Source organism: Neofelis nebulosa, chromosome 11 (assembly GCF_028018385.1).
Source record: "Neofelis nebulosa isolate mNeoNeb1 chromosome 11, mNeoNeb1.pri, whole genome shotgun sequence".
NCBI classification, from domain to species: Eukaryota; Metazoa; Chordata; class Mammalia; order Carnivora; family Felidae; genus Neofelis; species Neofelis nebulosa.
The window spans coordinates 85,742,017-85,756,954 of NC_080792.1; the positions used below are offsets into that span (position 1 = coordinate 85,742,017).

The 14,938-nt window shown below is 43.6% G+C and overlaps 1 protein-coding gene across 6 annotated transcripts in view; it reads left to right on the plus strand.

Moving 5' to 3' along the window:
• Positions 1–14,938, plus strand: part of HECTD4 (HECT domain E3 ubiquitin protein ligase 4) — a 195,351-nt gene that overhangs the window by 116,236 nt on the left and 64,177 nt on the right. For all 6 annotated transcript variants that reach the window (XM_058691661.1, XM_058691662.1, XM_058691664.1 and 3 more), the window contains 12 exons: positions 477–581; positions 1,686–1,849; positions 2,418–2,651; positions 3,636–3,828; positions 4,354–4,458; positions 4,960–5,048; positions 5,414–5,589; positions 7,723–7,858; positions 7,970–8,111; positions 8,212–8,378; positions 12,326–12,472; positions 13,084–13,268. In XM_058691661.1, coding sequence (XP_058547644.1) covers positions 477–581; positions 1,686–1,849; positions 2,418–2,651; positions 3,636–3,828; positions 4,354–4,458; positions 4,960–5,048; positions 5,414–5,589; positions 7,723–7,858; positions 7,970–8,111; positions 8,212–8,378; positions 12,326–12,472; positions 13,084–13,268 — 1,843 coding nt within the window. The remainder of the gene's footprint in view (positions 1–476; positions 582–1,685; positions 1,850–2,417; positions 2,652–3,635; positions 3,829–4,353; positions 4,459–4,959; positions 5,049–5,413; positions 5,590–7,722; positions 7,859–7,969; positions 8,112–8,211; positions 8,379–12,325; positions 12,473–13,083; positions 13,269–14,938) is intronic.

The window sequence follows — 14,938 nt, forward strand, 5'->3', positions numbered from 1 at the left end:
ATCGGCACGACACTTTTAATCGTTCTCTCATTTCCTATGTTTTGTTCATTACTCGTGGTGTTGGTTCCGCAATACAGAGCAAGGTCTCGCAGCACTCTGTTCTTCAAGATCCAGGCCGTTTGCCTGCCTTCCCAGCTCAAGTGAGGTGGTGGGGAGGGGGGAGGGCAGAAAGAAGTCTGAGGAATCGATTGAAATTATGGTCAAGATTTAATCTATACTCCGATCCTGCTATTGGGTGATCGTGGCCCGTTTCCCAGATGCCTCGTCCCCAGACTACCTGGTCAGGAGAGACCCCCGGAAGGCTGGTGTCCAGAGGAGAGAGGGGATGGAGTTTGAGTCAAACATGCGATTGAGAAAAGGAGTGAATTATTGCTGTGGCCCTTTTGAAAGTAAATCTCTGAAATTCATTGCTCTCTTGAAAATCATGTGTCTTTTTTTTTTTTTTAAAGTGTATTTTCCCCCCCTTAAATTTTAAGGTGGAAGGAGATACAGTCACCTTCTCCTTTGAAATGAGAAGTGGCCGTGAACACAACACTCCCGATAAAGCTATGTGGGGCTTTGCTTGCACAGTTCGCGCTCAGGTACTGGAACCTAACCACCGCTGTGGGCATAATGTACTTTCTCCTGTGTGCCTTGCTTACAGACGTCATATTTGCCTCGGAGACCGGGCAAAATATGAGCTGTTTCATCCATCTCTTCCATTGGGCAGTAGTAGACTACTTTCATAAGTAGTAGTCTTGTGGACTAAAACTAGCTGTGACCTAAAATCCGTTTAGTGGCACAGACAGAACCCACTGCTAGGGGCTCCATCTTCAAAGCCTGGAGAGGTAATCTGCCTCTAGCATCTTTCCATGGGGTGAAGAAGACTCGAACACCTAATAGAAGTAAGCATTGGGATTCCGGGTTTTTAGAGTGGTAGGATCAGATTTTCATTCTATTCTCAAAGGCTCCGTCTCTGCTTAATTGGGTATGTTATACTCTGTATACGGTCCATTGAAACCCTGTATGCGGGTTCAGTCTACTCCTTTTAGTGCCAAATAGTTACTTCCCTGCCCGTCAATCTATGTGAATTCTTTTCCCAGCCGGAAAAAAATGAGAGAGTGGTAGGAGTTCTACTAGCCCCTTGAGTTGCTTGATTTGTAAAACCTATTTTAGACTTGGAGATGGCTTAAGTTTCACCAAGCTGACACACTCTAGAGCGGAAGTACCTGCTAGAATGGAAGCTCCGTGAGGGCAGGAATCTTTGTTCTCTGCTGTATTGCAAGGGCCTAGAACAATGACTGGTACACAGTAGGTACTCAAATATTTGTTGAACAAACTCAGTATGAGAATTGACAACGTCTTGGTTCGAGCACAGGATGGAGGTGACCCAATGAAGTAGTGATCTATACCTGGATAGGCACAGCAGAGAGGAATCGACCCAAAGAATCTTGCACGTGATTTGTGCTCTCTCTAATATGGAGTCTTATCAGCTCTTCTCTCTCCAGAATTGTGTTCAGCCTTCACTCTGTGCCACCATCTTTCTGCTCATGGTGTTGGGTGCTGTGCCTGTGTCCCATAGCAATAATACTCGACGCTGCTCTGTGAGCCCCTGTGGTTGGGGACCCGTGCAGTGCGGTGCACACAGGTCAAAGCGCTCCGCCGTGCACGCTGACCAGTGTGGTCTGCCCCTGTCTGCGTTGCAGGAGTCGTCGGAGGATGTGTCCGGAGGCCTGCCCTTTCTGGTAGACCTGGCTCTAGGTCTGTCCGTGTTAGCTTGCTCCATGTTGAGAATCCTGTACAATGGACCAGAAATCACCAAAGAAGAAGAAGCCTGTCAGGAACTATTGCGGTCCAAACTTTTACAAAGGTAAAAGGCTCAGATAGGGCTAGTTTTGCTCACAAAGGCGAAAGAACTTCATGTGGCAAACTACTTTGAGTCCGTTTCGCAGCTCATTGTGCATATTGCCTGACAATCCCGAGGGTGTCATTGTCGTTAAGAAAGAAGATGAAAAGTGCCTTTTGGCCCTTACTTTACTAAATTTGAAATTACAGCCTTGAACTGCAGAAGCTTTTCTCCAACCCAAATAGTGCATAATTAAATTCAAGGATCCCCTAAAGGATGAGTAGATGAGTGATAAAGCAAACATATCAAAATGTTTTTTCTAGAATCTAGGCGGCGGGTATATGGATGTTAACCTTGGAATGCTTTCACCTTTGCTGTATATACTTAAAAGTTTTCATAATAAAATGTTGGGGAGAAGGTAAATTCCCAAAGATGTGATTTCATATAATGCTCATTTTCCTTAGCTTCTGGGGAAGGCTTGATGAATACCTAACATATAATGTGATCCTTCAGATGTTTGGTATATCTGCAAACTTTAAGTAGCTCTTTTCAGATGGAAGAGGAGTGAAGATCCTCTTTTCTGTCTGTTCAGGTGCCAGTGGCAGGTGGAGGCCAATGGCGTGATCTCGCCTGCCCTTACTCCAAGCCCATCTCCACTGCCACTGACCATCGAAGAAGACAGAGAATTCACCTACCCCTCTGACGTCCTCGTGCCTCCTGTTGGAAACTACTTTGACCTGCCCCGGATCAGGCTGCCTCCAGGAATCATGATAAAGCTCAGGGAAATTTCTGGGCGTGCTAGACCTCAATTCAGACCAAGTATAAAGTATGTTGCTAAATGGTGCTCTGCTTTTCCCATTGGGAAAAAAAAAACAAAACTGTTTAGACAATGGAAGGTGGGGGGGCGGGTGGTAAATTTTTTATAGTCTAGCAAGTGAGCCTTTAATTGTGCATTTACTTATGAATGCTAACCAGATACTCTGGGGAGTACCCCCAGGTGATATTCCAGGTCCTCAGGTCTCAAGGTGTGGGCCTCCAGCTAACACTGTCTGAGCGCTTGTTAGTTCTGGAGCCCCATCTCCTACCTAGTGGATCAGAACCTCTGAGGATGGGGCCCAGTAATCGATGTTTTGACCAGTTTTCCATAAGATTCTGAGGCATGAGAAGGTTTGACAAGTTATAGGTTTTTCCATGGTGGTTTGACCGTCTACTCCTAGTCCTCAACTTGGGTTTCCTTAGTCCAGAGAGATGGTGAGGGGTCTTTGATGTAGAACATGAAGTTGTGCAGTTGCAAATGTCTTTGTAGTATTCTTGCTTCAAGTCTGGTGGCCTCTGCCCTGTCTTCTGAGACACGATTGCCCATTTCAGGGAGAAAAATTTTAAGAATAGTTGAAATTTAAAAAGAAAGAGACAGAAGTACCATTCATTTTCAGCCCAGCATCCAAATATCACAAGCTGTAATGGTGCATAAATGGAGCTAAAGATCTTTTTTTTTTTTTTTTAAATCCTTAGACCTATTCCAGTTTTAATACAATTCCGACACAAAATATACAAATTATAGAAAATGAAGTCTCTTTAATTTTGATTTTCATTTTATCAGCTTAAGTCAGTTTTGTCAGTTAAACAGTAAATTACTGCCAACTTGATATGAAAGCCATCATAATGTCGTGCCTCTTTATTGTAATAAAGAAGGTGTGGTTTAATGTATTTAATATATTTAAATCAAAGCCTACACCCTCCAACTGATTGAATATGGTATTGTAATTTGAGAGCACGGCATATACTTGACTCATTTCCTTCGTAATCACAGAGAAGTAATTCAGCCCGATGTGATGGAGGAAATGGTGGTCTCCTGTGTTATTAAGCACTTGAATTTGGTCGATGCACTGCAGTCCCTAATAAATTTCCAGTATCAAGAAGAACATGCTGAGGAATATGACTTACTGTGTAAAATTATGGGAGAGACCTTCAAGAAACTCAATGCCATGGAGAGACAGCTGCAGGTAAGTGAAGGCGAAAGCACTTAGATTTCTCCTACAACTGTTGGAAATAATTTCTTTCCTGGAAATGTAATGAAGTTTTAAAAAAAAAATTGTTCTTAATGTTTATTTTTGAGAGAGAGAGAGAGAGAATCCAAAGCAGGCTTGGAGCTGTCAACACGGAACCTGACACAGAGCTTGAGCTCAGGAGCCATGAGATTGTGACCGGAGCCAAAGTCAGACGCTTAAGTGACTGAGCCACCCAGGTGCCCCTGTAATGAAGTTCTAAAAGGGACCTGAGGGGCATGTGGGTGGCTCAGTTGGTTAAGCACCTGATTCTTATTCTCCCTCTCAGGTCTTGATCTCAGGGCTGTGAGTTGAGGCCCCACATTGGGCTCCATGCTGGGCATAAAGCCTACTTTAAAAAAAAAAAAAAAAGTGACCTGAAGTTTTGAAACATTAGGACTAAGATTTCCAAATTTGCAGATAGCACTTGTTTTTGTTTTGTCCCTATTCTCGCATTGTTTTATTTTTTAATGTACCTATTAGAGTGTTGCAGAATTGGAACAGAAATGGCAAAGTGAGGTTGATGACGCCATGCAGGGGAAGCTGGAGAACAACATGCCCTTCTTCTATGATTACCATTTTAATGAGGTGAGCAAGTTGTAGGCTTGATCACTGGGGCTTTGGTATTTACAGTGCAAAGGTATATATCATGTATGTGTAGAGACCAAATAATGATTCTTGTTGAGATGTCGCACACACCAAAATGTATCCATTCTTGACGGAGATTAAATAAGATTGATTAGATCAACGTATCAATGATACAAATAATAAATTATTCATTAGGCTGTTCTTAACTGATTAATAGTTTTATCAGGAAGTTACCAGCAATGTCAAATTTTGCTTCCAAGCCTTCAAAAACAAAAGGCAGTTATAGGTACTGGAGAAGTCCCCAGAAAGTAGTCAGTGCCATCTGTAATCATTAAAATATCAAATAATTACTTACAAATGTGCTCTGGTGTGCAAATAGGGACCAGAGGTGGTGGGTTTTCTGCCCCCCCGCCCCCCGAAATTCTCTGTTCCTTTTAACATGAACGGTAAAACTCAGTTTTTATCCTGCCTACCATCTTTTCTTGATTTTTCCTTCTTTAGAACAAAATGAAAGAACTAGAACTTCTGTGTTCAATGAAGGAAGTCTCCTTTGATGGAAATGATCTTGAAAACATGGTCCTGTCACTGAGGTTAGTGATGTTAATAACTACACAAAGCTAATTTACTACTGTGATGATGTATACTCTTAGGAGATACTTTTTAAAAATCTGATGCGTTCACTGAATATTTGAGTTGGAACTCAGTTTGTAAACATGGAAATTTTTAGCTTAGCCTTCAAAAGTCAGCATAGGTGCATCTGAAACTGGGCAAAGGGAGCTGACACTGGTCCGTTGACAAGCCTGCTCCTTTCTGATAGGGAAGGGGGGAAGGGGAGCGATATTTCTCAGCTTTCTTTGGCTTGGTCTCCCCCTATCTTCTCGTATCCTTATAATTACGAAACTTGGGTTTCGGTGAAGCTGAGAACGACTAAATGCACATTAGCCTTTCCTTCCAGGGAGAAGTTCCTACAAGAAGTGAATTCTCTTACTCAGAAACCGTCGCACCCACTGGCTAAAACGAAGACGTTAGTCAAGAGTTTGATGAACCGAGCCGAGCTGCTGTTACATGTCACCATTGCGGCCCAGTCTGGCCTCACAAGAAGCATCTCGGGGACCCCTGCAGAAACTCCGGGTACAAAGCCAGCCCTGCACGGGCTCTCTGCACTAGCCCGTTTGTAGAAAATACACACCAGCTCCTTAAAGAGAAATCACTCTTGTGTTCTCATAGGAAGGAGAAAAAGAAATTTCAGCATTTTTTTATTCTACCTTTTACTTTCTCATCGAATTCATGTGGTGGCTTGTGAGTCCGTCTGAGCGTCAGGTGTGCCTCCTCACCTGCCTTACTCGGTGTTTCTTGGGAGCATCTTGGGAGCCCAGTAACGTGGATTTTTAGTTTTGGGCTTGTTGCTTTCATAGTAATGTGCATAATTAGTCAACATTATGAATCTTGTAATGCATCACATTTTCCTCTTAAAGCCGAGTTTATATTGCACATATAGTCATTATGTGGAACCTTCTAACATAAGTTTCACTGTTTTTTTTCCTGGTCACATTTTAATTGTTAGCCTGAAAGGACATTCCTCAGGAAAATCAATGAGTCTTCTTTCTTAAGCCTGATCCCCAACACTGGGCATAGCCTGTAATGACCAGTGTTACTACTTTTTTTTTTTTTTTTAATTTTTTTTTTTTTTTTTTTTAATGTTCCTTTATTTTTGAGAGAGACAGAGACAGAATGTGAGTGGGTTAGGGACAGAGAGAGAGGGAGGCACAGAATCCGAAGCAGGCGCCAGGCTCCGAGCTGTCAGCAGAGCCCGATGTGGGGCCCGAACCCATGAGCTGTGAGATCATGACCTGAGCCACAGTCGGACGCTCAACCGACTGAGCCACCCGGGCACCCCAACAAGTGTTATTTCTTACCTTGAGAGAGAGGATGAATAAACAGGAGACTCTGTGTTGTCTAACCCGATGGACCCTGCCAAGCAAGCAAACTGTTTTCATCCCAGCTGATGGGCCCAGGGCTCCCCTCGCATGGGAGAGAAGTCCAGGGGGACTCGGGTTTCTGACCCCCTAGTGAAAGGATACTGTTGGCTGAGAACATCCAGGGATGTGTACCAGGGTGTGTAGTGTGATCACATACTGAGACGGTGTGCTGACCACGTCCTTAGTCACACTGAGCTTTGGCTAATTCAAGGTCCTGTAGAAAGACTTAACCACCCAGTAAGGCTGATGATGCTTTCCAAGAGGTTCTTTCCATCAGAGATCATGAACCAATAGTTTGCTGAGCAATAACATCTTCAAAAACTATTTTTTAAGACTGAAGCTGTCTAACCATTCTTTTTTAAATAATTTTTTAATGTTTTATTTATTTGGGGCGGGGGGGGGGTGGAGAGGGAGAGAGAATGAGTGGGGGAAGGGCAGAGAGAGAGGGAGACAGAATCTGCATCAGGCTCCAGGCTCTGGACTATCAGCACAGAGCCTGAGATGGGGCTCGAACTCATGAACCATGAGATCATGACCTGAGCCGAAGTCAGACACTTACCCGACTGAGCCATCCAGGTGCCCCTAACCATTCGTAAGACCAATTCAAAAATAACCTTGACTTTTTTTTTTTTTTTCTTAGATGGTCTTAATATGTAGTTTTGTCATCTTCCATTAAATATTCTTCTATAATACAACTAGTTTCCTGGATAGCGTTAAGGAGTATATTTTAGAGGAAGGGCCAGTCGGATTCTAGCTCAAGTGTGATATTTACTTGCACCAACTATGATCAAAGCCAAGGTACTAGCAAATGTCAGTAAATCAGCTGAATAAATCTGGGATTAAAGGGGGAACAAAGGCTGTCTCTGAAAAACAAAACAAAACAAAACAAACAAAAAACCAGTATTTGGATTTGTTTCAGTTAAGAAATTTTTTATTCTAGAAATTACTGTCTCTGTCCTCTGTGGCTTTTTAGAACGCTTATATGAAGGTGAACATTGAGAGTTTATGAAATTAAATCTTTCAGCCTTTTTTTGAAACCCAATTTAATAAGAAAGATTCTAGTTTTTCACACTAAAATGCTTTTCTAACCCTAATATCTTGATTTTAAAGAATGGGCCTAAAAGTCACCAGTGTGCAATGCTGCCTGGATTAGAACCTCCTAGAGAATCCTGAAGTCTCCTAGAAAGCAAAGAGTATCTTTCTTAGACTGATAGAGTAGCTGTTGTTGCTGTCCTTACAAATCGGATAGCAGATACGCCAACCTTTTTATTGCTTTCTGTTTCAGCTTGTAAATCAGCTTCAGAAACAAAGGTGATATCTCATGCTGTGCGGCAGCCTGTTTTTCTTCGCAGCATGTCGGCTCCTTCTGACCTGGAAATGATTGGTAATGAAGATTTGGAATTTACTCGAGCAAATCAGAGGTAAATGACTAATGGCCAAGGTTGGATTCCCACGTGAGCTGAAGACAGTCATCAAAACACACTCCCTGAATTTCTGGTTTTGTGATCTAGCGCTGTTTTGCTTTCCCATAGGCGGCGCCACGTGACCAGCCACCGCAGCAGCTCCTTCACACTCCTGCAGTCACTGGCCATCGAGGACAGCAGGGACAAGCCCACCTACAGCGTCCTGCTGGGGCAGCTGTTTGCCTTCATCGGCACCAACCCTGACCAAGCTGTATGTTCATTTTGCTGAATACAGAGGAATACCACCTAATGGCATGGGGGCCTGTGGCAGTCAGCAAGAGTCAGGTGGACTTCCTTCTCATGCATTTCAGGTGTCCAGCAGCAGCTTTCTTTTGGCTGCACAGACGAGGTGGCGGAGGGGAAATACTCGCAAGCAGGCCCTAGTGCACATGCGGGAATTGCTGACGGCTGCTGTGCGCGTTGGGGGTGTGACGCACCTCGTGGGTCCAGTGACGATGGTCCTTCAGGGAGGACCCAGGTTAGTTGTTTCTATTAGTTCATACCATCCTGTCTGGAGTGTGCAAGAGGCATTCCAAAGATTATTCATGAGGCCATATTTTAGACAGGGGTATTTGCTAACGTTTTCCCCTAAAACAATATCTTTATTTTTATTTTTGTAAAAGTATTCCACAATTTTTTTTTAACAATTGCAGCATGTGTAACAAAGTCCCTTTATTCCTCCTCTTCTGAATTCCACCCTGTTAACTAAGAGCTTGTTGTATCAACTACACACACATAAATGGCTGTTTCTCCTTGTACACAGAAGTATGTATGTGTGTGATTTTTTTCCCCTTAATTCAGATTATATTACACTACCATAGAACACTGCTATGAGAATTGTTTTGCTCATATATGTTGGATATATCTCTTTTCATGTCATTACTTCAAGATCTGCTTTATAGTTTAAAAAAATTTTTTTAATGTTTATTTATTTATTTTTTTTTTAATTTTTTTTCAACGTTTTTTATTTATTTTTGGGACAGAGAGAGACAGAGCATGAACGGGGGAGGGGCAGAGAGAGAGGGAGACACAGAATCGGAAACAGGCTCCAGGCTCCGAGCCATCAGCCCAGAGCCTGACGCGGGGCTCGAACTCACGGACCGCGAGATCGTGACCTGGCTGAAGTCGGACGCTTAACCGACTGCGCCACCCAGGCGCCCCCTAATGTTTATTTTTTAAGGAGAGAGAGAGAGAGAGAGAGAGAGACAGACCGTGAGTGGGGGAGGGGCAGAGAATGGGAGGCACAGAATCCGAAGCAGGCTTCAGCACAGAGCCGTCAGGACAGAGCCTGACACGGGGCTTGAGCTCACGAACTATGAGATCATGACCTGAGACAAAGTCAGATGCTTAACCAACTGAGCCACCCAGGTGCCCAACTTTATAGTTTCTTTTTAAAGTTTGTTTTGAGAGAGAGAAAGCACCTGCATGAGTGGGAAGGGGCAGAAAGAGAGAGAGAATCCCAAGAAGACTGCACTGTCAGTGCAGAGCCCAACATGGGGCTCTATGCCGCAAACCGTGAGATGCATGACCTGAGCCAAAATCCAGAGTCAGATGCTTAACTGGCTGAGCCACCCAGGCACCCCTGCTTTATCATTTTTTTTTTAAAAAAAATTTTTTTTTTTTTTTAACATTTATTTATTTTTGAGACAGAGAGAGACAGAGCATGAACGGGGGAGGGGCAGAGAGAGAGGGAGACACAGAATCGGAAGCAGGCCCCAGGCTCTGAGCCATCAGCCCAGAGCCCGACGCGGGGCTTGAACTCACGGACCGCAAGATGGTGACCTGAGCTGAAGTCGGAGGCCCAACCGACTGAGCCACCCAGGCGCCCCTGCTTTATCATTTTTAAGAACTTCATGGACCTCTCTTATATGGATGGCTATGTCTTATTTAACTCCTCCCCTCCTGGCGGACACATGGTTCATTTTCTCTTACTCTCCATTTTTTCTGTTTTGTTTTATTTTTGCATTAATAGCAGTGATGTAGTAACATTCTTACACCTATATTTTTGTGTACTTTTGTGCTTATTTTACTGGATCAATTTCTTTTAAAATTTGTTTTTTAATGTTTATTTATTTATTTATTTTTTTAATTTTTTTTCAACGTTTTTTATTTATTTTTGGGACAGAGAGAGACAGAGCATGAACGGGGGAGGGGCAGAGAGAGAGGGAGACACAGAATCGGAAACAGGCTCCAGGCTCCGAGCCATCAGCCCAGAGCCTGACGCGGGGCTCGAACTCACGGACCGCGAGATCGTGACCTGGCTGAAGTCGGACGCTTAACCGACTGCGCCACCCAGGCGCCCCTTAATGTTTATTTTTGAGAGAGAGAGAGCACGTGCCAATGGGGGAAGGGTAGAGAGAGGGAGACACAGTATCCGAAGCAGGCTCCAGGCTCTGAGTTGTCAGCACAGAGCCCGATGCAGGGCTCGATGTCACAAACCTCGAGATCGTGACCTGAGCCACCCAGGCGCCCCTTGGCGAAATTAATTTCTAAAAACCTAGTTGTAGATAAGAACTTTGGAGAACATTTTGTATTTGTGAGGAGTTTTTCTATACTGTTCCCTACTGGGCTTCAAAGATCTTCAGATAGAAAAGGCGTTTGTCTACAGGTCCTAGAGTAGATGCTTGGGGCTGCTTGTGTCTCCTGACAGCTCTTTGAGGAGTTCTGGCCAATAAGCAGGGGTCAGTGGCTGGAGCAAAATGTGTTAACTAGCAAGAGCTCACATGAATATCTTGAGAAGTTTCTGTGTCCATCAGGAGAGGCCAAGTTATTCTTTGGAAGCAAAACCCTCCCAAATCTCCGTGTTTACAAAACAAAACTTGAGTGCTTGCTCATGTCCAGTGCAGGTGTGCCCCAGCCCATGATACTCTCAGGAGCCCAGTAGAGGAGGCGACCGCTGTCTCAAAAGCTGTCCGTCCCCTTGTCGGAGCTCTGGCTTATTGGCCAGCCTGGTCACATGCTCATCCAACCAAAGGGAAGCCACAAGGCACAGTGAGTAGCACTGGCCACCACAGCTTACTTCCAGAATAATTTTTCTTATCCATTTTTTTTTTTTTTTAATTTTTTTTTTCAACGTTTTTTATTTATTTTTGGGACAGAGAGAGACAGAGCATGAACGGGGGAGGGTCAGAGAGAGAGGGAGACACAGAATCGGAAACAGGCTCCAGGCTCCGAGCCATCAGCCCAGAGCCTGACGCGGGGCTCGAACTCACGGACCGCGAGATCGTGACCTGGCCGAAGTCGGACGCCTAACCGACTGCGCCACCCAGGCGCCCCTTATCCATTTTTTTTTAACGTTTATTTATTTTTGAGACAGAGACAGAGCATGAATGGGGGAGGGTCAGAGGGAGACACAGAATCTGAAACAGGCTCCAGGCTCTGAGCTGTCAGCACAGAGCTCGACGCGGGGCTCGGACCCACGGACCACAAGATCATGACCTGAGCCGAAGTCAGCCGCTTAACCGACTGAGCCACCCTGGCGCCCCATCCAGAATAATTTCTCCACAACCCTGGCATCATTATTCCTTTTTCTGTCAGTTGTTAATGTCATAGGTCAAACATTTGAAAAAATGCAGAAAATCCCAAAGTGTAAAGTAAAAAATCACCTGTAAATCCAGCATCTTAAGATAAAACCTGTTAACACTCTAGTGTATTTGTTCTGTCTTTATTCTAACCATAGATCCCTCCTGTAATGTCTCTAGTGGCTGTGTAGCCACTGCATCGTATTCCCGAACCTTTATTTATGGCTCAATCCCTACTTTTCAACCTTAGGTTTTATTTATTTTTGTTATTATAAACAGTATGCTATGGCCTATCTTTGTAGATGACTCCGGATAGTTCCAGTTTTCAACTAATATTAATTGCTGTAGAATCACCCCCAGGTTGTGTTTTTACACTGGGAAAGTCTTAGTTCATATCAATTGGATTCTCATACTCTGCTAATAATCACAGTGTGAACTTGACAAGGACACTTAGCTAATCTATTTGGGCCTTGATTTTCTCATGAGTACAATTACATTTACAGAATTCAGTGCTGCATAGGATATTGCAGGCCTGTTTCAAATGGTTTCATTATTAAATACGTTTGGGAAATGTTGGGTACCATTCTCTTGCTCTTAGAGTTATTGTGGACCTTAACCTTGTAAGGCTCCGAGTAGTCCTACAGTAGAGAACCCTGCTTGACTTGACTTAGCCTAGGATTCCCCAGACTTCTCTAGAGCATGGGCATTGTGTTTGAGGCAACTTAAGAAATGCTGCCTAACAGTCTTCTGTGGTCCCGCAGTCTGGGAAACACTGGTGATCTCTAACATCCCTTCAGTTCGGGATTCATCTAGACACTCTTGGGTTTCTCAGAACGTGCCTGCTCTTACGTTCACGGTCACTTGCCATGGCTCAGGAAGCCTGCACTTTGGTTCTGTTTCATAGAATTGAAGAATTAACCTGTGGTGGGATGGTCGAGCAGGTCCAGGAAGCCTTTGGCGAGACCATGACCTCTGTGGTTTCTCTGTGTGCTCGTTACCCTATCGCATGTGCAAATAGCATCGGACTCTTGTGTACCATACCTTATACCAGGTAAGCAAGGCTTTTTACTGTGGGTGAATTGCATTGCAGTGTAGTTGCTTAAATAAAAATACTTCTAAATTAAAAAATTCCCTGGGGTTTTTTTGCTTTGATTATCCAGTGACACTATCACTGTAATTAAATGAGTTTACCTCCTGACAGACACCTAGCGTTTCTATGTAAATTCCATATTACTGAATTCCTACATGATCAAAAGCGGCCAATAGGGATTCTGTCACATGGTCAAAAAGTAGAGGTTTGAAGGAAAGAAAAAGGCCTCTAGGAAATTATTTAATATGTTCAGCAAAAGTTTTTTTGCAAATGCACATTTGTTTTCTCAGTACCCTTATGAATCCCCTCGTGATAAAATATACAACTTTTTTTCTGTTATAGCAACCTTCTGTTTTCACTTGGCTATTCTATATGAACAAGCCAGAACTTGAAGTTTCTTATTTATGAAGGAAATCCTCACCGTAAAGAAGTATTTTTGTGTTTGGTTATATGTGGTGGTAAAGAAGGATACTGGCATGTTTTCTGCCCCTTTGATAACCTGGATCTTAAGTGAGAGTTTCCTGAAGGTTGGTCAGTTATGTTTATTTCATGTACCCTTCCTGCCTGGCCAGGAGTGAAGAGAAGTGCCTGGTTCGCAGTGGCCTTGTGCAGCTCATGGACCGACTGTGTAGCTTGAGCAGTCAGACGGAGTCCGGCTCCAGTGAAAAACAAACCAAGAAACAGAAGGTAGCCACCATGGCCTGGGCAGCGTTCCAGGTGCTTGCCAACCGCTGCGTTGAGTGGGAAAAAGAAGAAGGTAAGAAGCAGGATCCTGTTTCAGAATTCATTGATTTCTTCTGTTGATGTGTTTATTTAATTATGGGTTTAATCAATTAATGATTTCAGGAGAGCCTCTTCGTCAGCATGGTTCTCTGGAAATTTATGGCTACACTGACGTTAAATAATATCCTAGCCTAGAGGGCATTGTGCTAAATGAAATAAGCCAGACACAGAAAGACAAGTACTGAATGATCTTGCTTATATGTGAAATCTAAAAAAGCCAAACTCCTGTGGGACGCCTGGGTGGCTCAGTCGGTTGAGCGTCTGACTTCAGCTCAGGTCATGATCTCACATTCTGTGAGTTCGAGCCCCATGTCGGGCTCTGTGCTGACGGCTCAGAGCCTGGAGACTGCTTCAGATTGTGTGTCTCCCTCTCTCTACACCTCCCTGACTTGCACTCTGTCTCTCTCTCTCTCTCTCTCTCTCTCTCAAAAATAATAAACATTAAAAAAAATGTTTTAAGTACAAAGAAAAAAGCCAACTCCTAGAAACCAGGAGTAGAATGGTGGCTGCTAAGAATATTAGGAGGAGCGGGAAATGGGAAGATGTAGGTCAGAGGGTCAAACTTCCAGTTACAAAGTGAATAAGTTCTCCACACAACACACACACACACACACACACACACACACACACACACACAAACACACAGGTAATTAGTGAGGTGGTGGATATATTAACTAGATCGCCGTAATCCTTTCAGAGTATATATACATATCTATAATCATGTAGACCTTTTAAAAAATGCACATTGAACCACCTAAATTGTATACGACTTGTATTTGTCAGTCATACCTCAGTAAAGCTGTGGCTGGGGAGGTGGGGGGATGGGGAATGATAATCACCTGAAAGAGTACAGTAAGCCAGCAAATTGAAAAGATACCTCATTTCCTTTTTGTCAATTCTGCTAACAGTCTCCAAATAAATACTCTTATGAAATGGTTTAGTTGCATTTTCAAGTGCCATTTCCAAATTCTGTTTTTACCAATCCAGTTGAAAAAGTGAAGTTGAATATCCCATAATATCCCAGGCCTGCGTATACAGCTTGTTGACTTCTCTATTTATTCATTCACTGTGCACTTTATTGTTGAGAGCCAGGCGTAAGATGAACAAGACTTTGACTGCTCTTACTCTTAAGAAATAGGGTGCAGTGGGGGAAATAGACCAATGAACAAATGATTACAGTGTGATCAGTGCCATATTTTAGGTGCATGTGAAGTGCAGAGGGAGCACAGAAACAGTGTGTGTAGGCACAGGGATCCAAGACAGCATAGAAAGTTGAGGAAATGACAGCTAATTTGTGTGGCTTTTTACAAGAGCTGCTTGATGCGGGGAGGGACCTCTGGATCTACAGTGAAAATGGAAAGATCCCAAAAGGTCTTTAATTGTATTTGAGGAGAGGTAGGATGGGGGTTTTAAAAATCAACAGGTTTTCGGGGCACCTGGGTGGTTCAGTCAGTTAAGTGTCTGACTCTTGATCTCAGCTCAGGTCTTGATCTCAGGGTCGGGAGTTCAAGCCCCATGGTGGGCTCCACTCTGGGTGTGGAGCCTACTTTAAAAAAAAAAAAAAAAAAATTAGGGGCACCTGGGTGGCTCAGGCAGTTAAGCGTCCAACTTCGGCTCAGGTCATGATCTCAAGGTTTGTGAGTT